The 22,375-nt window shown below is 40.7% G+C and overlaps 1 protein-coding gene across 2 annotated transcripts in view; it reads right to left on the reverse strand.

The window, feature by feature from the left end:
• Positions 1-350: 350 nt before the first annotated feature.
• LOC147327407 (vasorin-like) overlaps positions 351-22,375 on the reverse strand; it is a 40,380-nt gene continuing 18,355 nt past the window's right edge. For both annotated transcript variants that reach the window (XM_086295010.1, XM_086295011.1), the window contains one exon: positions 351-4,932. In XM_086295010.1, the coding sequence (XP_086151136.1) occupies positions 2,821-4,911 (2,091 nt within the window). In that variant the 5' untranslated portion in view covers positions 4,912-4,932 and the 3' untranslated portion in view covers positions 351-2,820. The remainder of the gene's footprint in view (positions 4,933-22,375) is intronic.

A 22,375-nucleotide genomic window follows, 5' to 3' on the forward strand; every position in this document is an offset into this window, starting at 1 on the left:
GGAAAAAATACTTAAAAAGACCTCCATCCACAAACCAACACAACGTCACAAAGTAATCATGTTGTGGTTTAGGTTAGCTTAAGCGTGTGCATGTGTGTAATGAGGTAATAAGGAGTTACAGGCTGCGTGTAATCAGCTCCTGTTGTTAATGGAAACCCTTTTCCCAGTTGTTTACCATATTTCTATGACGACACTCGCGTTCATTTAAAACTAACATAAAGCCTCAAAATGAGCTCGAATTCTTCTAAACCACACTGGCAGGATACACTGCAGTGAAAGATCATATAAAAGTATCTTCAGGCCTCAGCCAACACCTCTTGATCAAACACAAAACCACAGTCGTGTTATCATCAGAGCATTTTAATACTGTTCGTTTTCTCAGCATTGCTTTTATGGCAAAAAAAAATGTACACAGAAATGCTATTGACAGACAGAAGAAAAACATACAACAATGACAAAAATACAAGTTTCCCTAAATAAACAGGGAAAGTAGTGTAACAAGCATGTTGAAAATATTTCAAACATTTCCTTCTCCTACGACTGTCCAAAGCAACACAGCGAGTGTTTCAGCTGATATGTTGGGATAAGGGGAAAACATGAACATCTGTGGCTTTGTTTGGACTGGAGAATTGACAAAATAAAACAGTGAAAACTGAAAATGGGTGCTTGATTTTGGACACTTTGGGAGTATTATATAAGGACAATATGGGGTTGGAAGCATAAAAAAGGGGACACAAAAACAGCCGTGAAAACACACACACATACACATCTGAACAATCAAACTCATGTAAGTTACTGCTGTTAGATAACTAAGAATCAAATAAGGCCTTTTTTTTTTGTCAAAATCCTCACAAAAATTGATTGCATGGTGCTTCATTTTTAGTTTGTAATTTGATGCAATGCCATATGTTGTGAGACAAAATAAAGGCTCTATTGTTCTCGAAATCCACATCAGCATGTAATATGACACTAAAAGATGTCGGTAAGGCTCGGGAGCAATGTTGCTTAGGCATTTCTCTGTAAACCTATTATACTCAGTGATAGAGTATGAATCCTTTTTTTTAAGGAAGAAGATGTAAAAAACTGCAAAAAATTATTTAATCTCTACCCCAGACAGGAGAAAAAAAAATAAAACAGATACATTTCATTGCTTTTAGCATTTACATTTCACAGTCTGGTTGGCAGTAAACAAGCAAAACTACACAAACCAATAATAGTCACTGACCAAAAACACACAATGATGATGATTAAAGTCAAGTGGCAGACAAGTAAGAGGGTAATAGCAAACAAAAAGCTAAAGGGGCCACTGTCTAGACGATATCACTGGAACGATACAGTCAGCAGCCCCAGGAGAAAACTAGTGCCTAAAACTCTAAATCTTTGAACTTCCTTTCTTGGCACGTGTGTGCTGCTTTATAGGAGTGAGCTCTGAGGCTGAAGGCCTTTGAACAGTTTAGGGATCTTTACTGTTCAAAAACAGTCTGAGCCTTGTTTAACTATGTCTTTGTGGAGTGGAGGCAGACCTGGCAGAGAGACTAAAGTATCTGACACTGAACTTTTACATTCAGTTTAAATTTTGGAAAAAACAAAAAGCAGTCTGTATTTTATGTAAGAATGGCTGAGTTTTAATTAAAGTAGTTTTATGAATCAGCTTTTAGTAGATATTTAATTACTCCTCGCTGCTTTTGGATCTCATCTTTGGAGAACTTTAGCTTTGATTTACTTCTCCATTTACTTCTCCACTCAGGACAGTCAAAAATCCACCATTTATGCATGGGTTTATAGGCAGGGACAATTACTGTTTAAACTCATGTTAGCAATACTGCAAAAAAAAACAAAAAAAACAAAAGGCATGCTAAAAATACAAAAATACATGACAAAAATGGAATACCATAATATCAACTAAACACTAATAATCTGCCTCTGATGGCACAGAACAATGCAGGCAAAGTCCGTTCCCATTTACCTTTCACAGCAAATATATTTCCCACAAAAAACAAATGATGTGGCAGAATTATGGTTGATGGGTCAGAAGAATCCAAATCTGCACAAGACACTTGCATGTTTTTGTTTCAGATACTGTCCACAACATAATATAGAGTTCACACAGCTCATATGGTCTTCAGCTTAATGCTGATTTTCAAAATATTTTTATTAATTCCACTTCCTTTTGAGCATTAACCTTGTGACAGTCTATAAGTGGAACATTTGAAAGGAAAATCCAAATGTTTTTTTCAGTGCAAGATCTTTTTATAATCCTTATGGTGCGGTCAGAGTTGGTTGAAACTCCAGTTTGTATTGGGACGTGTGGTCCAGATGTTTTCATATACACCAGTGACGTGATCCAGTTCTGTAGCTCAAACACTCAGGCACTTTCCCCATACCATATCTACTAAATCCAGCAACAGGATTACAACTCAGTCACATTGTTTCTGTTTTATAAACAAAAACATTTTAAAAAAGAACTGTCAGTTACAGCTGCGTCAATGCAAAAGGCACTTCCGTTTTCAGTTCGCTAAGACCTTTCTAGTAAATTGCACTCAGTTAGGTTTCACCACCATCTAATCCTGCTTGATGACTTTTAAACCACTTACCATTCATTTTGCAAATTTCCAATATGATGTCATCGTAATTTTACCATTCACTGACTCTGAAATAAATCATCCACTTTGTTGTGCCACCTTTTGACCTTGAAAGGATAGTAAGTGCCACTTTTTGAATTTTGGATGTTTGGACTGAAAATTCGATTTCAATCACTAAGTGAGCGATATCAGGATCAGAAACTATGGAAGGGGAGTCTTTACAAAATCTTCCCAACAGTTAGAAATAAGATGGTTTTAGTGACGTAACATTGTTATTTGAAGGGCAGTGGCCTTGCACTAAGAGTGCTACATAGTCCAACCCCCCGTTTTGTTGCATGTATGGAAGTGGCTGAGGAGTAAAACAATGATCGATCTCCGGCTGTTTGAGGGGTGTTGTACCGTTTCCTCCATTCTCCAGACAAGGTTTCCCCTCCAGTTCCATGGGATCAGGATCAGTGGGGCCCAGTTCAGGCTCCAATCCAGAATTGGCCTGCTTCCTTTTCCTTAGACAGATGATTGTCCCAGCCACCACAGCAAATCCCAGCACCAGTGCAAGAGCAGCTAAAGCAGGTATGAGAGTATATGTCATAGATGGCTGTGTCTCCACCCAGGGCTCTGAGGATGTCACTGGAATCCCTTCGGTACGAGCCTCTGTACATGACCCCATTTCAGCAGAGTTGTTGGCCCGAGAGCTGATTTTCTCTCCCAAAGGACTAGCACAGACTGAATAGGTACAGTTTGGTCTCAGACCACGTAAAGTGTATTCAGGATAGTTGGGTGGAACATTCAGTGTAATGGATCGGCGATCAGGCCCTGAGAGGTTACGGTAGGTCAACTTGATGCCACGAATATGCGGCTGTGACTTGATAAACCGATGCAAGTCAAGAAGGATTGATGTGGAGGTCACCTGACGTGAACTGATGGCATCAAGTTTATCAGGCATCTCGGTGGTAACTATAGAATCTTCAGTTGCTGGTGGTTGAGGAACATCATCCATATTTTCACAGTAGAGGCCAAATGTCCCTGACAGACACAAACAGCCGAGTTCTCCCACTGGGTCAAAATAACAAGTGCCACCATTAAGGCAGATGTTTGGTGGACAAAAGTGCTCATATTGCCCACTGGTGGAGCTTGGGAAGACTGGAGGTTCTGTTTTTGGAGAGATAGTTTCTTCACTAGGTGGTGGAGGAGGAGGAATAGCATTGGTATGGGTTGTTCTTGGAGATGTGTATGGCAACTGTGGAACAGAAGTACTTCCAATGGGAGAGCCCATTTGCAATGTTGTGGTTGATGGACATCCAAAATCTTTGTGATCCAGTTCTGAAAGCATCTTCCCAGCATTAACTAGAGGAAAGTGGCATCTGGTCTCTTCATGTCTCTCAAGAATCACTTTCTTCTCTTTTAGCCAGACAGGGAACCAGGCTAATGGGCACAAACAGTCAAATGGATTCTTAGCTGCTGTCAGGGTTCTCAACTTGGGGAAAGTGTGAAAAAAATGTGGTGGGAATCCCTGGAGATTTAGACTACTGAGATCCAGTTCTTGAAGCCCAGATAATTTATCAAAGTCCTCCACCCTCAGATCCCCCAATGGGTTGCCAGCCAAGCTCAGCTTGGTCAGCCCTTTTAGGAAATCATGTTTTAGGGCCCTGGGCACCTCAGCTAACTGGTTTGATGAAATGTCTAGCTCATGAAGATTCTTCAGGGAGGCTACGAGATCCTCATGTAAAGTAGTAAGCTTTAGAGAGGCCACCTTAAGTGTCTCCAGGTGGGGAGTCTGTAGGTCTGAGGGACTCAAAGTTGGAATATTGTTGTTGCTGAGGTCTAAAAGGAGAAGACTGGGGAACTGAAGTGATGGGAGCGAGGTTAGCTGATTCCCTTGCAGTTTTAGTTCTAGCAACTTTTCTAAACCTTCAAAAGCTTCCAAATGAATGCTCTGTATGCGATTTGAATGAAGATACAGCCTCTCCAGCTGTACCAAGCCAGAAAAACTGCCTTTGGATATATGGGTAATCTGGTTAGTGGACAAGTCTAAGTTCTTCAGTTTTGACAACATCTCAAATACACCATCTGGAATCTCTGTAAGCTCATTCTGGCTCAGATCTAAAAGCTCCAACTCCATTAGACCTTTGAAGTCTTCTTGAGCCAAAGTAATGATGGCATTTTGGAAGATGTAGAGATTTTGTGTCGTTGTTGGGAGACGAGGCACAATGGGGGCAGGAAGATTAATGCAGAATATAGACCCCTGCATTGGGCAGTCACAGCTTGCTGGGCAGTCAGATGATAACACCAGCCCAGAAGACAGGACAAAGAGCAGGAAGTATTGTATCATGGCGATGAAAGGCTTGCAAATCTGAAAGACATAAGTGGAATAGAAAATGGTTAGTGTCAATCATTAGTTGCTTGCTAAGGTGCCCATATTTACAAGACAAATTGAAACATAAACCCTGGTAATTTATAAATAGCTCTACAGGTAATATAATTAACTACTCTATGAAATAAATGAATATTATTTAAGAATTTTGTCAGCCTCGTACTCAAACTTAGATTCGTTTTGTCTAATAACAAATGCAACAGTTCCATAAAACATGTCCAAAGGAAGAAATTCAAGTATCAAAGAACACAGAAATATAGAAAAGTACAATGAGGTGGATACACACATACTTATGCTAGGGCTGCTCAATTAATCGAATTTAAATCTAAATTACGATCTGGGCTTTCAAGGATTAGTAAAAATGACTGAGCCGATTATTAGCCCCTCCCTCGTGCTTTACTCTCGCGCTGTGTGGCAAATCGAGCGCACCTCTCTGCATTTCGAACACGCGTCACAACAATTAAGAGGACCCGAGGGAAGCTCGGAAAGCTAAGCAGAAGTTATTTGGAGAGGAGAGTGACTGCTGTTGGTTGAAAAGAGAGGTAAAAAACTTCAGTGGTGCAGAAACATTATGGGTTCGCGGAGTCAGACGTGGATCAAGTAGACATAGTGTGTAAACTTTGCTACGGTGTCGTAGCTGCACCACAGAGCAACACTGCAAAGATCATTAAACATAGATGTTTACATTTTTTTTTTTTTTATATTGCAAACATTCGCACTGTTATCAGTATTTGCACACTATTTTATATTATTTTTTGACAATCTTTTTAAAGTCATTATTCAATACATTGTTATTGTTAAATAAATATCGTCAAATAATCAAGATCTCAATTTCAGTGAAAATAATCGTGATTATCATTTTTGCCATAATTGAGCAGCCCTAACTTATGCTAAAAAAAACAAAACTTTATTTCCATAAACACAAATATGTATGCAAAATATAATGCCTAGAGCCTCATTATAGTGCCTTTGCTTTTCATGTCTGTAATGATCATCCTCCCCAGGGATAAAGGCCCATAGGTTAAGTGAGAGGTTAGCACAGGCCACCCAGGGTGACTATTTCTGAGTAGATAAGAAGTCAGTTCAGCCACTTCTTTGTGTTTATGGCATCGTTTTTAGCCCGTGAAACCCAGTCTGCTGCAGTGAAGCATGACATGCACAGCCGCAAGTCTCCCATATACAAACATATCTGAGGCGAATATGGTTTGCTGACAGACACATTACACTATTATTTTATAGTGCCAAAAAACACAGGACAGTAGAAAACTGTGGAAAATTCAAGCACTGCATTGAAAATTTCCAACTAATTTTCCAGTGGATGTGTGAATGTTTTTTAAATCTCATCCCGCTTCCCTCTTAATCAGCACAAGATTTTACAAGGTAGTGTACAAACAGTGCTCTACAAAGAGATAATTGTGTCATCAAGCGTCTTTACTTTGCCCACTTTTATTGTTTATAGTCACATGTCTTATAGGAAGAATAAAAATAAGCCCCATGTATGCAGCTCACCCAAAAAGAAAGAAAAAACACAAAAAATGCACTTAAATGTATAACTGCTGTGTAGTGAGTAAAGAAGTTTTAATAATGTGTCTGGATTGAGCATAAAAACAGTAACAAACTGTTCTGCTGTGGAATAATGAAAAATGTAAAAAACAATTAACTTACAAATATGTTGCTGTTTTTTTATAATCACATGTTTAAATGTTCCTATTATGGTACACCATTTATCAATGTGCATTTCAGTCACCATCCTTAACATTACATCAGCTCTTTGTCTTTCATCTTCCTCTCTCTCCCCTCCACTCCCTTGGCCTGGTTTCTATTTGTTAAACTCTCACACTATTGCCCTTTCCAGGACTCCTGAGGCGGAAGTCAAGGAGAAACCTAAGATGTTTTATTAAAGTCAGGCGTGCACACATAGGGCCATACCTCTATTCCCTCCCTGCCCTATTTCTCCGCCATTCATTCCCTTCACCTCATAACATGAAAGTAGGAATTTGCAATATTCTGGGAAATTCTTTATGTAGCGACAGGAATGGAAAAAAGTGGTGCTGACAAGTGTTTTGAACACAACACAAGATTTTTTTTAGATGAATTAATATGGACGGTGCTCTGACCTGCTGCTCTCTTGATTCTCTGTTAACCTAAAGACACACTTTTATTTAACTGATCTTCCAGGACCAGTTAGAATGTTTCTAATGCTGTTTTATACAGATCACAGCACACTGTCTGGGAATTAGAATCTTATCTCTGATTTTTGTCTCTTGATGCCATACTGTATCTATGTGGGAAACTGGTCACTTTGCTAGTTTTTGCCAAAGAGAACAACACTGTTACACTTCATGTCCAATAAGAAATAAACACGGACACTAAATTGAACAGCTTTACAAACCTGCAAGTCTGCATATACTAGTAATTTTAACTGGTGTTTGAACTTTTAGGTAAAAAAACAAAACAGCAATGCAAAGACATGTTTTCAGACCCAAAGTTACTGGTGTGAGTAACATTTTGTGGCCATTTATCAAAGCAATATATCCATCCATCATTCAGTTTTTTTCTGCTTGTCCAGAAAGGTCACCAGTCTGCTGCAGGGCTAACTTTGCCTGGCATTACTTTGCTTTAGTCACCAAACCAGTACTAGTGGGAAAAAAACAAACAAAACAAACAAAAGCTACAGACACAAACTACAATGCACACCCTAATGCATACAATTAAAAGATCTAAGATGACAGCGTGCTCCACTGAACTATTCCTGCTATGACGGGCTTTTGTTCAGGAGAATGTCTTTATTTAAAGCCACTGCACTCCAGAGTCTGGAGCTTTCTTCGTGTGAAGTCAGTTGTTGTTTACAGAACATTATAGCTGCCTTTCAGTTCTTTAGGGTGCTACCTCTGACACACTTGCTAAGTGAATAGTGTGATGAAAGGAGAGGAACGACTGGAATATGAATGGTTGGAGTATTACACTCTTAAAGCTAGCCTTTATAGGCTTTTATAGAATATGTTTGCAAATCCAAGTGTGTAGGTAATCTTGAGGCCTTGCGCTTGCCAACTAACCACTGTCAGGACATGCACGTTTACAGCCTCTGTGAATGTTCTAGAATAGAATAGAATAGCTCTTTATCCGATTGTTCAGTCTGACGTCACTAGCCGTGTCTGGACCTAAACTCCGCTGCAGGTCCATATATCAAATGATCACTATGGCATTACTGAGAGTTGAAAAACTGTCTAAAGTCTTTCATCTTTAATAAAATGATCAGCGTTCTGCTCTACTAGGTGTAACAATTGAGTTTAACATCCAGGCATCCATGAAAACGGAATTTATGACATTTAACGGAGTTAGAAGTTAGCAGGGAGTTAGCTCGCTAGCTTCTATCTAAATACAATATAGCATGTCCTGACTGCGGGGTTTTGGAAACAAATTAAAACGTACAGCTCTGCTATCACTTCCAACATAAATGAAGACAGAAAACTAAACAGCAGTGATGTTTGTAGGGTTACTGAAGTTTGGCTAGCTGGTATATAATGATGTGCTACGTGACCACTAGCGACACAGCTATGTTAGCATAATATAAACAAGCTAACTTTTTTTTCCCACTCGATAAACGTTAACGTGAGTGTTCTCGGTGGTCAGGAACAAATGTAATCGCATGGCAGGATGCTGTAAAAGGACCAAACTTCAGCCAGGAGAACAACTGAGATAATCCATCCACAATACGAGGTTAGTCATTCATATACTGCTGCATGGGCTGGGCTGTAGCTACATCCTAAGGTTTTAAAAACTGAGCTTAAATAAATGATTAGCGGTAATAAAAGCCGAGGGAGGTCAACAGTGATCACTGACTGTTTTAGGAGCTTTTTGAGATCAAATAGAAGAAAATACAAAACATTAAACATGTTAACAACACAAAAGCCATATTAAACGCAGACTACTTTAGGCCCGGAAGTAGGATTCATCGCGTCATCACTGAACAACCGGATTGTGACTGTTACAAGAACAATGAAAGGCAGTTTGGTATCTCTCCGTGTGAAATACACAATAGCGTAAGCAAGTATTTACATAATAACACAGACAGATTTACATTTACACAAGACAGATATGTACAACTTATTCTTACACCTGCATACATACAGATACACCCATAAAGACAGATATGTACAACTTATTCATACACCTGCATACATACAGATATACACATATATATATATACACACGATATACACATATATATATACACGATATACACACATATATATATACACGATATACACATATATATATATAAAAACACCCAGCACGCCCCTGCGGGCGGTTTATCCTTCAAGCTCGGGTCCTCTACCAGAGGCCTGGGAGCTTGAGGGTTCTGCGCAGTATCTTAGCTGTTCCCAGGACTGCGCTCTTCTGGACAGAGATCTCCGATGTTATTCCCGGGATCTGCTGGAGCCACTCGCCTAGCTTGGGAGTCACCGCACCTAGTGCTCCGATTACCACGGGGACCACCGTTACCTTCACCCTCCACATCCTCTCGAGCTCTTCTCTGAGCCCTTGGTATTTCTCCAGCTTCTCGTGTTCCTTCTTCCTGATATTGCTGTCATTCGGAACTGCTACATCGATCACTACGGCCGTCTTCTTCTCTTTGTCTACCACCACTATGTCCGGTTGGTTAGCCACCACCATTTTGTCCGTCTGTATCTGGAAGTCCCACAGGATCTTAGCTCGGTCATTCTCCACCACCCTTGGGGGCATCTCCCATTTTGACCTCGGGACTTCCAGGTTATACTCGGCACAGATGTTCCTGTACACTATGCCGGCCACTTGGTTATGGCGTTCCATGTATGCCTTGCCTGCTAGCATCTTGCACCCTGCTGTTATGTGCTGGATTGTCTCTGGGGCATCTTTACACAGCCTGCACCTGGGGTCTTGCCTGGTGTGATAGACCCCAGCCTATATGGATCTTGTACTCAGAGCTTGTTCTTGTGCTGCCATGATTAGTGCCTCTGTGCTGTCTCTCAGTCCAGCTTTGTCCAGCCACTGGTAGGATTTCTGGATATCAGCCACCTCCTCTATCTGCCGGTGGTACATACCGTGCAGGGCCCTGTCCTTCCATGATGGTTCCTCGTCTACCTCCTCTTTCTTGGGTTTCTGCTGCCTGAGGTATTCACTGAGCACTCGGTCAGTTGGGGCCATCTTCCCAATGTATTCTTGGATGTTCCTTGTCTCATCCTGGACTGTGGTGCTGACACTCACCAGTCCCCGGCCCCCTTCCTTCCGCTTAGCGTACAGCCTCAGGGTGCTGGACTTGGGGTGAAACCCTCCATGCATGGTAAGGAGCTTTCTTGTCTTTATGTCAGTGGCTTCTATCTCCTCCTTTGGCCAGCCTATTACCCCAGCAGGGTACCTGATCACGGGCAGGGCGTACGTGTTGATGGCCCGGATCTTGTTCTTACCATTCAGCTGACTCCTCAGGACTTGCCTGACCCTCTGCAGGTACTTGGTGGTTGCAGCTTTTCTAGCGGCCTCTTCATGGTTCCCATTCGCCTGCGGGATCCCCAGGTACTTGTAACTGTCCTCTATGTCTGCAATGTTGCCTTCTGGTAGTTCAATCCCCTCAGTTCTGACTACCTTCCCTCTCTTTGTTACCATCCGACTACACTTCTCCAGTCCGAACGACATTCCAATGTCATTGCTGTATAGCCTGGTAGTGTGGATCAGTGAATCGATGTCTCGTTCACTCTTGGCATACAGCTTGATGTCATCCATGTACAGGAGGTGGCTGACAACTGCTCCGTTCCGTAGTCGGTATCCGTAGCCAGTCTTGTTAATGATCTCACTGAGGGGGTTCAGGCCTATGCAGAACAGCAGTGGGGATATATATATATATATATATATATATATATATTAGGGGTGCAACGATATTCGTATCGATATTGAACCATTCGATACAGTACTTTCGGTTCGGTACGCATATGTATCGAACAATACAACATTTGTAATTTATTTTATCAATTTTCCTTCTGACGATGCTGTCTGTGTGGAGCGCTCAGTGAATCTGTGTTCGACTACTCCGCCTAGGCTGCACTGTCGAGCGCAGATCCACTGAGCGCTCAACACAGACAGCATAGTCAGAAGGAAGAGCGCAGGGCAAGCTAGCGAGACAGAAGTTAAGCTCTCCTTGCAACAAGCAAATTGAACCTCATTCAGATCTGGCGTTTGGAATTATTTTGGTTTTCATGTGACGTATGACCCTGAAGGTAAGCGAGTCATGGACTAAAGTAAAACAGTATGTTGGATGTGCCATGCAATGCTCAATTACATTGGTGTGAACTAGTGTGTTAGCGCAGTTAGCTCGTTAACGTGTTGGCCGTCTAGCCCCATGCACGGAGCGATCCGCGGTAGCTCGTTAACGGAGATTTGCCGTGTTGTGGCGTTAAGGTCATTTCAACGAGATTAACCTGAAAGCACTAGTGGTAACACAACGAATATGACTGCACATTTATGCCGACATCATCCTAGTGCAAAGACAAGTGGAAGCAGACAAAAAAAAGCAAGCATGCTGCTAACTTTAGCCGAGTCATTTAGACAGCTGTTAGCACATGATTCTCCTTATGCTGCTGAGAATATAGCTCAGAAGAAGCGTATTGGAGCGGATGATGCCGTCATTCACCTCCTACATCGTTCCCTCGCTCACCTGGAGACCGCTGGAAGCACTGTGAGAATCATGTTCTTTGATTTCTCCAGTGCCTTCAACACCATTCTTCCCTCGGTTCTAAAGGACAAGCTGGTGAACTCTGGAGTGGACCATCACCTCACTACCTGGATCCTGGACTACCTCACCGACCGACCACAGTATGTGAGGACTCAGGGCTGTGTGTCGGACAGGGTCGTCTGCAGTACGGGGGCCCCACAGGGAACGGTTCTGGCTCTGTTCCTCTTCACCATCTACACTGCAGACTTCTCCCACAATTCCACCCAGTGCTTCCTGCAGAAGTTCTCTGATGACTCTGCAATAGTCGGCCTCATCACTGATGGGGACGACAAGGAGTACAGAGGTCTGACCCAAGACTTTGTGGACTGGTGCCAGCTGAACTACCTCCAGATCAACGCCAGTAAAACCAAGGAACTGGTGGTAGACTTCCGCAGGCACAAGCATTCTCCACTGCAACCACTGAACATCCAAGGTATGGACATTGAGGCTGTGGACAGCTACAGGTACCTTGGTGTTCATCTGAACAATAGACTGGACTGGACTCATAACTCAGACGCCCTCTACAGGAAAGGGCAGAGCAGGCCGTACCTGCTGCGGAGACTCAGGTCGTTTGGAGTGGAGGGCCCACTCCTGAAGAAATTCTATGACTCTGTTGTGGCTTCTGCTATCTTTTATGGCGTGGTCTGCTTGGGCGGCAGCATCTCTGCTGGGGACAGGAAGAGACTGAACAGGGTGATCTGAAGGGCCAGCTCTGTTCTAGGATGCCCTCTGGACCCAGTGGAGGTGGTGAGTGACAGGAGAACGGCGGCTAAGCTGTCATCCCTGATGGACAACATCTCCCACCCCATGCAGCAGACTGTGACAGCACTGAGCAGCTCCTTCAGTGGGAGACTGCGGCACCCACGGTGTGGGACGGAGAGATTTCGCAGGTCTTTCCTCCCCACTGCTGTCAGACTCCATAATAAAGACCTTAACTGATCAAACACACACATCCATACATATGCAATAATACTAAGTGCAATAATCCTTTCTGTCATCGTTGTATTTTTACTCAGTTGTATATAGTATTTGTATTTGTATTCTATTTTTATCTTATTGTATATTTATTTTATTTTATTCTACTGTATATAGTATTTTATTTTATTCTATTCTGTACAGTTGTGTACTGTATTTATTCTTATTGTATTCAAATTTTTGCCTCATAACTTTTGCACTGTCCACTTCCTGCTGTGACAAAACAAATTTCCCACGTGTGGGACTAATAAAGGTTATCTTATCTTATCTTATCTTATCTTATCTTATAGTATAGCTTTTATTTTGGAAAGAGCCATTTCTCTGTAATAAACTCTCTTTTCCAAAGATGAGTGATTCCTCAATCAGATACAGGGTTTGCAATATCGCTAGCCCGACGTCCCGGAGCTAGCGATTTTTTCAGTCGGGCTACCAAAATCTATCTCTTCCCTGCCTGTCGCGCTATTGTAGGAAAAATATATGTCAATGCTTTTGCATTCTTTCGGAAATGTAGCTGGGTAATTATGTCATTGGCATCGGTGAGCCACTGTCAATATGTGACATATTGAAGTCGCGTTTGAATTTGCGCTTGTTTTTTGCTTTCACTTTGCAATCGTGCGAACTGTGTATAGAGAGCGACAGCACTGATCTGTGAGTGATGATAATTTGTGCACCAATTCCTCTGACATCGTCTTATTAATCGTTAGCTTACTATGCAAACATGACAAGTGAAATCTCCCACAGCAAGCTTAAACATGTGAGAGGTTGATCACGCAGAGAATCGCTGAGCTTATGTGAGTGCGTGTGTAAAAGCATTTCAGTTCTGCTGAGCCAAATAAGACAGGTCAGGGTGAAGAAGTGACAGCCAAAGAAAAGCTTACCACAAAACGGAAAAGTTATGACAAATCAGACTATAAGGCAAAAAGAAAGTGCAGCTTTATGGTTTCATGGACAAAAGAATCTCTGTGGCTGCGATATGACGAGCTAAATAACCAGGGCTGCACATAAGTGGTCCGCAGGTGCGCATTCGCTGTCAAAATAAAAAACACGCACAAGGGTTAGGGTTAAATTTAAAAACTGTACTTTTGAGTTAAAATATATATTTATAATTTTAAAAAATGCATGAACATTTTTTTGTATCGAAAAAATATCGAACCGTGACACCAAAGTATCGAACCGAACCGAACCGTGAATTTTGTGTATCGTTGCACCCCAAATATATATATATATACACATACATACATATATATATATATATATATATATACATATACATATACATATACATACACATACATATATATATACACATATCACCACCTGGGTCTGGGTGCAGTTCCCCCCTCCAGGGGCAAGGGTACCTAGACCCGGTTCGTAGAGTACGCTTGGGGAGTGTGATCGTGTGTACAGCGTCTCTTTATGTCTGTCTCCACGTTGGTTGAGTGTGGAGTAAGTGCATATGAGAGCATGAGGGTGTGAATGGATGTTTGTGTCTGTGTGTGTCTATATGTCAGGTTGGGTATCAGACGCCACCTCTCTGGGGACATCTCAGGCTGCTGAGAATATAGCCCAGAAGAAGCGGATAGTATAGCTTTTATTTTGGAAAGAGACTCTGTAATAAAAAGAAAGAGACTCTGTAATAAACTCTCTTTTCCAAAGATGAGTGATTCCTCAATCAGATACAGGGCTTGCAAAATCGCTAGCCCGACGTCCCGGAGCTAGCGATTTTTCCAGTCGGACTACCAAAATCTATCTCTTCCCTGCCCGTCGGGCTATCGTAGGAAGGAAAAATATATGTCAATGCTTTTGCATTCTTTCGGAAATGTAGCTGGGTAATTATGTCATTGGCATCGGTGAGCCACTGTCAATATGTGACATATTGAAATCGCGTTTGAATTTGCGCTTGTTTTTTGCTTTCACTTTGCAATCGCGCGAACTGTGTATAGAGAGCGATAGCACTGATTGGTGAGTGATGATAATTTGCGCACAAATTCCTCTGACATCGTCTTATCAATCGTTAGCTTACTATGCAAACATGACAAGTGAAATCTCCCGCAGCTTAAACATGTGAGAGGTTGATCGCGCAGAGAATCGCTGAGCGTTATGTGAGTGCGTGTGTAAAAGCAGCAGGATATATATTTCAGTTCTGCTGAGCCAAATAAGACAGGTCAGGGTGAAGAAGTGACAGCCAAAGAAAAGCTTACCACAAAACGGAAAAGTTATGACAAATCAGACTATAAGGCAAAAAGAAAGTGCAGCTTTATGGTTTCATGGACAAAAGAATTTCCGTGGCTGCAATATGACGAGCTAATTAACCAGGGCTGCACATAAGTGGTCCGCAGGTGCGCATTCGCTGTCAAAATAAAAAACACGCACAAGGGTTAGGGTTAAATTTAAAAACTGTACTTTTGAGTTAAAATATATATTTATAATTTTAATAAATGACAAATTAAAAAGGCATGAACATCTTTTTTTGTATCGAAAAAATATCGAACCGTGACACCAAAGTATCGAACCGAACCGTGAATTTTGTGTATCGTTGCACCCCTAATAAATATATATATATATATATATATATATATATATATATATATAGGAGCTGAACCTAACAAGCTGCTTTAAGTTACTCACGCCCTTATTCAGACATCCCAACAGTAATGGAAAGAACCATGTCACATGTGATATTTATCTTAGATGGTGCACAGAACTGTCCATGTGCTGATTCCAACATGTAATCCAAAGGCATACATGACTTATCAGCAGTAACAGTAACATGCGTACATGTATAATTAAATGTGACTTTTAGTTGCCCATATAAGTATTTCATGAGCTGTTTTTATTCTTCATGTTTCACAAAAAGAAAAAGTACAATTTAAAATAAACTGCCTCTTTGTCCCTGTTTACTAAATAACTTTCAAAATATCTTTTAATAATGTTGTCACAAGCTGTAGCTACAATACTGTAGCTGTGTGTTTGATATCAACACACAGGAGGTTGGGAAGCATATCTGTAACCGGAAGGTCGCCGGTTCGATCCCTGGGCTCTCTGTCCTGGTCTTTGTGTCCTTGGGCAAGACACTTCACCTACCGCCTACTAGTGTTGGCCAGAGAGGCCGATGGCGCGATATGGCACCCTCGCTTCTGTCAGTCTGCCCCAGGGCAGCTGTGGCTACAACCGTAGCTTGCCTCCACCAGTGTGTGAATGTGAGAGTGAATGAATAGTGGCATTGTAAAGCGCTTTGGGTGCCTTGAAAAGCGCTATATAAATCCAATCCATTATTATTATCAGTTGGTGTAAATAATTTTCAGTCATCTATCAAAACCTTGTCTCATTATGTCTTTTGACCTTTTTGACCAGAAATATTTTTCCAAGACTTATAAAACTTACCTGATGTCAGACAGCAGCAATGTAAATTATTAAAACTTGTGTATGCTTTACTTTCTACATCTTTGTTTAATCTTGACCATTGTTAATTTCAGTCAAGTAAAAGGAAAATAAGTTGGCAAGGCTTTTAGATAAGTGTTAAACACCACTGTGGCAGGCCAAATGAAATGCCTTAAACATAATATTTTCAAAGAGCTTACAGGAAAGCACATTTATTCTTAACTTTCTGCTTCACAAACACCTCATCTATTTTGAAATTTCAAAGGAATGACAGGATAAGTAGGAGGGGAAATAAGGAAAGCTTAAAGCTCAATCTCAACATAAGCACTTTAAGTTCCTCTGTTTCTTCTGCTGTCTGATATTAACCGGGTGCCAACATCATAAAGCCAAGAATCTGCCAAGCACAGCACTCCAAAAAAATGGACATACACAGTGCACGCAAGTAATCCTGCATTACGCTGCAGTCACAGAACTTGTTGCAAAACCAGTTCTCTTTATTCTTTCGTACGTGTATAATTAAATGTCACTGCTTTTTGTTGTCACAGTAGGACTTAATGGCACACAGCATATCCTTAGCCATGGAGGCTGTGTGTTGAAAGGGGAACGTGCTCATCAGAAGATGAAAATTAAACAGTTCAGCACACACCCGACCTGCAGAACAGCAACTCACAGGCCTCTGAATGTATTCACACAGGCACGCACACATTCTTGCACATGTTCACGCCAGGAGACACACACAAACACAGAGTCTACAACACAGCTGGATTTTGTTACCCACAATACACTGCAGCCATCTCTCACTGTGAGACAGAATGAAAGGCCCACATAAACTTTACTCCTCCCCTGTGATAAGAAGTGGGCAGCAAGAATAAATGGAGATGGGGAATTGCAGAGAACGAGTGTGAGAGGCAAGATGTTTAAATAGCTGGTTCGTTGACGCCTGCCACAGTTCATCCACAATTTGCTGTATACAAAGACTCACTCATCTAAACTTAAAGTGCATGGCAAAACCCAAACATGATTGTGTTGTGTATTCTCTCAAAGCAAGGTGCAAGGAGTCTTGGTCCTGTAGAAGCACAACTATGGTGACTTGACGACATAAGAAAGAAATTCCGCAGCATTATTATAAGTTGAACCTTATTTTGAAAATCCGCAGAACAGTTACATGGCTTAAAAAAGTCATAACAACAACCTCAAGAAACCTGAGCAGGCTTGTACAAAACATTCTGCTCTGCTTTTGGTTTGTTGCTATGACTTCTGGTCCATCAAACTTTATTGGACTGATGTCACTATTTTCCCAAATGTCAGCAATGAAATTAATGAAAAATAAACCTCAAATTGGTACTTGCTATGAATTATAATTTACCTCAAAAAGAACATATGCTCTCGCTCTCTCTCTTGCCCTCTTTCTCCCCCTTGCTATGGCTGGCTGTACTGTATTGTACAAAAGAGAAGTATACCACTGTTAGTTGTCAAGAATAGGATCATAAGAAGATCAACAATGGAAACAACACTCTTTGCAGAAAGCTTGTTATCTGACGCATGACCTTAGGGGGTTTGCACTGCCATTTCTCCCACTGAAAACTATCATTCGGTCACTAGATTGTAGAGGTAGATGCTGCTCTTATCAATGATTATCATGATGACCCTTGAGATGATAGTCATATCAGAAACTTTACAAATAGCAACTGCACTAGAAATATTCCAGAGACGCACAAGGAAACAACCATGAAGGGGAGATCATCCAAATGTCAAACAACTTTTGTATTTGATCTTATTATTTGTGGAGTTGTGAAACCCTATAATGGCAAATTTTATAGTATGTTGAAGGTTAAAGATTGCTCGTGTTGAAAGCTAATATGCAAATTACGGAAATTTGCATTGTTCTTACTGCTACCAAAGGCTGTGCTGCGTTTCCCTCTTGGCTAGAATATCCAGATAAATGACCAATGCAAAAGGGCAGAATAAATTTAGAACATTGTTGTTTAATTATTGAATAATTATTGTCTTTACTCTTTATTCCTATCCAGTTTAAGTACTTACATGTCAAAGAAAGTAGGACAGCTAGGTGGTGAAGGCTACCTAAAACACTGGTATTAATTACACTTCATACACAGCAAAATCTCCAGTGTTAATTTAACACTGGAGATTTTGCTGTGTACCAGCATTATGAGGATTGGTAAACAGAAACTGCTAAAAAAAAAAAAAAGAACCAACTACAACGGCTGTGTAAAAGTGCAAATAATTGAGCAGTCATTTAGATAAATTATGTAGAACACAAATGCTTTTGGTAGCAAATTATTCACATTTGTTTTTCTCCTGACACTAAATTGGATGATGGAGAGACTGGCAGATGTGAAAGAAAAAACATCAGTGGTGAGGGCACAAAGAAGTAAAGTGGCGATCATAAATTTGTGTTAAAAAGTTGTTCTGCAGGGAGGTTACTTCATTTTCTTTTAGAAAATAAAGGAGTCTTGATTTAGTGGTGCCAAATCTTCCAAAGAGGAATATCGTGTTACCTCATGCTTGAAAAGCTTACCAGTAAAATCAGTTTAACAAGGTCTTTCTTTCTAAAACTCTTACCCCACAACTGTTTTGTAAGAAGATCAATTATAGCCATGCACTGTATCTGTACTGTACTGGGGTTGCACAGGAATGTGAAAGCACATGGACAAACATGTGTAAGGATATTATAAATAAAACAGATTAAGGCTTAACACACACAAAGTAAATAGAAATGTTATTCTGATGGGCGTGCTGCATGAAAGTTCAGTTGTGTAAAGGATTTTGTGGTTGAGCAAGTCTCTTTATTTTACCATGACCTCAAAAGTTATGATGACTTCTAGGATTAGTTTGTTAATCTGAGCCTGACGTGACGTCTTTTCTTTCTTGCCTTAGGAACATATAACGGAGAGTTGCATCAGTCTTATCTGGATAGAGTGTCAACAAGCTGGATTTATGTTGCATCACCTATTCTCATAACCCAAGTATCAGTATAGTAAAAAAAATTAACAGAAGATTAGATTAATATATACCATTGGGTGAGATTAAATGAATATATAATCAGGGCTTTATGGTCTGAGATTACCAATGCAATGACTGTAAATACAAATCATCCAAAAACTATAAATGACAATCCAAAAATTACAAAACGCAAAGGAAATGTTTATATATTGTATTGTTTTCCCATTGATTTGATTTTTACTCATGGGAGTAGTACTTTAGTAGTAGTTTTCCTCTACAAATATAATTAATTAAAAAGTCTTCTGTGTGAAAAAATAACAGAGAAAGATAATCAGCTGTCTCCGATGAGCCTCTCATTCTCCATATGGAGTAGTCTTGTACTGTAGCTAGGATTTTTTACTTTGCACAGCAGCTGTGAGCTGGCACAGTGCAGCAATCTGTTGAAGTATTGAGTCTCGTGCAGTCCTTTAATGTGAAATAATACATTTTAATGATCGAAACTATAAAAGAAACATTCCCACAAAGTTAGTCATTGCCTGTGAGGTTTTTGGCATCACATGTGCTGACAATCTATATTAGGATGAAGAAGAATCGCATGCACAATGAGCCACATGAAAGCCACGATAAATAAATTACATTAAAAGCTTAGGTACAAATACAATTTATATTTCTTTGTCATTCTCTTCAGCTGCATTTACTCCTTGACTTGTTCTTCTGTGTACTCTTAATAGAACCATTGTTTTTGGCAAAGTAGCAGCTCCACACTTAGAGACGTATCTGTGACTCCTCTTACTATGTTCCCCTCTGTCTCTCATTAACCGTACCTGCTTTTGTACTGTTAATAGAAGCAGTTACATACCAGCTAAATTGTATGATAGGACAACCTTTCTGACACTGGTAAGGGTAGCTTCAGATATATTATGAGGTTTGAAATATCAGATAAATGGCAATTTGAGCTGAAAAGCCAGAGTAGGGATCCAGTATCTGCCCTCTAGTAACTTACAATGGGTGAGTTGCAGTATCCTGTAAACAAAAATCTATCAGTGAAAGTATTATGACTTTAAGTCTGCCAGCACATAATGACAATTAACCTGGTTATTGCCTTGTAGATATGAGATTCGTGCAGAGGATGTGTAATTACCAGGAGAAGCCATTATAGAAGCACTGAACAAAGTAACCTCAGTCAGCTTTGTGGATGGTTTTGGCCTCTGGCGGTTTCACCAATGCCTTGGTGTGGTGTTTTAAGGTGTGGAAGTGTTCCAGTTATGCTCCTGCTATGCTGAAAATGCAGAGCAGTGTGCTGCGGCTGCCTGTTAGACCTGTTAGAGTCCTATCTGTGGGTTTAAGGAACATTTCCGTAAGGAAATCCAGTCCCCTTCCCAGTAGAATACTAGAAGGTAAGCTTAGCTTGAGGTATTCATGGGCAAATGTATACAGAAGAATATCTGAACAGATTTAGATTTCCTCCTGAAGTAAATCCAAACAGAGCTGTACTGACAAGTACTTGACAGTAGAACAGTGTTAGTGTTGTTGTCGTTTTGTATTTGATTGGACTTTGTTTTTAAATAGGTGCAGATACTTTGGCTAATCTTACAGGGACTGAATGATTCTTAAGAATTGGTTGGCTTTATTACTCTTCATTGCTATCTACTTTTTAAAATCAGAATCTTAGCCATTACCAGGACTTACTAGGACACAATTTCTAACAAGCACATCTGTTATGCCCCAGATGTACCTTTCAACAATGATAATTGCTGAACTGCATTTTGGTCTCTCTGTGCCTGGCAAACCTTAAAGAGTCATTTTTTTCATCACGTTATAAGGTAACGTGATGAAAGGTGTTTACCAAGGTGATAAGGTGTTTACCAAGTGAAGTTAAAAGCAATTATGTTGTTTTTGTGTCTGATCCACCAGCATAACAAGAAGGTGCTATGGAGCTATTTGCTGCTCCCTTTAGGGTTCACCAAAGCAGATAATCTGCCTTCATTCCACCCGATCCCTAGCATGTCCTCCCCTCCTCCATGAACCTCTTTTGTGGTCTTCTTCTTTTCTTCTTCTTTTCTGCCAGCTAAATCCTCAAGATCCTTGGTCCAGTAAATCCACTATCCCTCTGCAAATGTCCAAACCATTTCAGCCTTGCTTCACTAAGTGTATCTCCAACCTGATCAACCTGAGCTGTACTAATTTCTAATCCTATCCACTCTGGTCACTTCCAGTGAAAAATTTAACATTTTCAATTTTGTCACCTCCATCTCCTCCTGTCTTTTTATCTGTGTCACTGCCTCCAGCAGATCTCACTATCAACTTATAAACCTTCCGTTTCACTACTCCTGTCACAAATCACCCTTAACATTCACGGTTCACCCCAGGGATGTAAACTCTTCAAACTTGGGGTCAGCTGTGGCTCAGAGTGATTCACATCCCAGCTCCTCCAGACTGCATGTTTGAAGTAAAGCAAGACACTGAACCCCAAGTTGTCAGAGTACAACTGAGTTCACTTCTGTGAATGTGTGTGTAACTGTGTGAATGAGGCTTATAGTAAAAAATACCTTGATTGCTCAGTTGAAGTAGAAAAGCGCTATATAAGAAAATCTAGGGCAGAAAACACATTTATTGTGCCTTGCTGCTATTAACTCATCAAACAGCTCTACACCACACTAACAGAACACAAACTGAACTTTCATTCATTTTGCTAACTAGAAGAATATGTCTGTGTAAATAAATAAATAAATACATTTTTATTTATATAGCACCTTTCAAGACGGAATCACAAAGTGCTGAAAGATTTTTCAGCCTTTCAATGAGGATGTGGTGGTCAACTGTGTCGAAAGCTGATGTTAGGTCCAACATGAGTAGAACAGAGCATTTTCCTGCATCATTATTCACCAGGCTTTCACTAGAGACCCTAAGAAGAGCTGTCTCCGTGGAGTGAAATCGACGAAAACCTGACTGAAACTTATTGTAAATGCCATGTTTATCTAGAGCTGCCATAAGTTGCTTAGCCACAACCTTTTCTAGAAGCTTAGCAAAGGTTGTGTATCTTGATATGCTTTTGTTTCTTCTTGATGTGTTTACTTGTGGTACACTGGCCACATGCCTGCATTCAGGGTGAATGTTGGTGACACCGGGTTTTCCACAGAGTTGAAGCCTCAACATCAGCAATGAGGCACCACAAGCACAGTTGGGTATTCTGATGTAACAATTGGAGCAGCAAACAAGTCACAAAATCGAAGGTTGTGTGCATGTCTTCACGCTCAAGTGCTTCCAAATCTGTTTTGTCAATCAACAGTTGTAAATAAGCCTGTCACCTGGAGTCAGCTTCACACAGGTGTGCCAGCAGGCAAAGGGCAACAGGCA

This window comes from Aulonocara sp. 'chitande type north' Nkhata Bay, linkage group LG6, assembly GCF_057382095.1.
Source record: "Aulonocara sp. 'chitande type north' Nkhata Bay isolate Kocher_YH1m ecotype deep benthic linkage group LG6, A_spYH_male_GT1.1, whole genome shotgun sequence".
Lineage (NCBI taxonomy): Eukaryota > Metazoa > Chordata > Actinopteri > Cichliformes > Cichlidae > Aulonocara > Aulonocara sp. 'chitande type north' Nkhata Bay.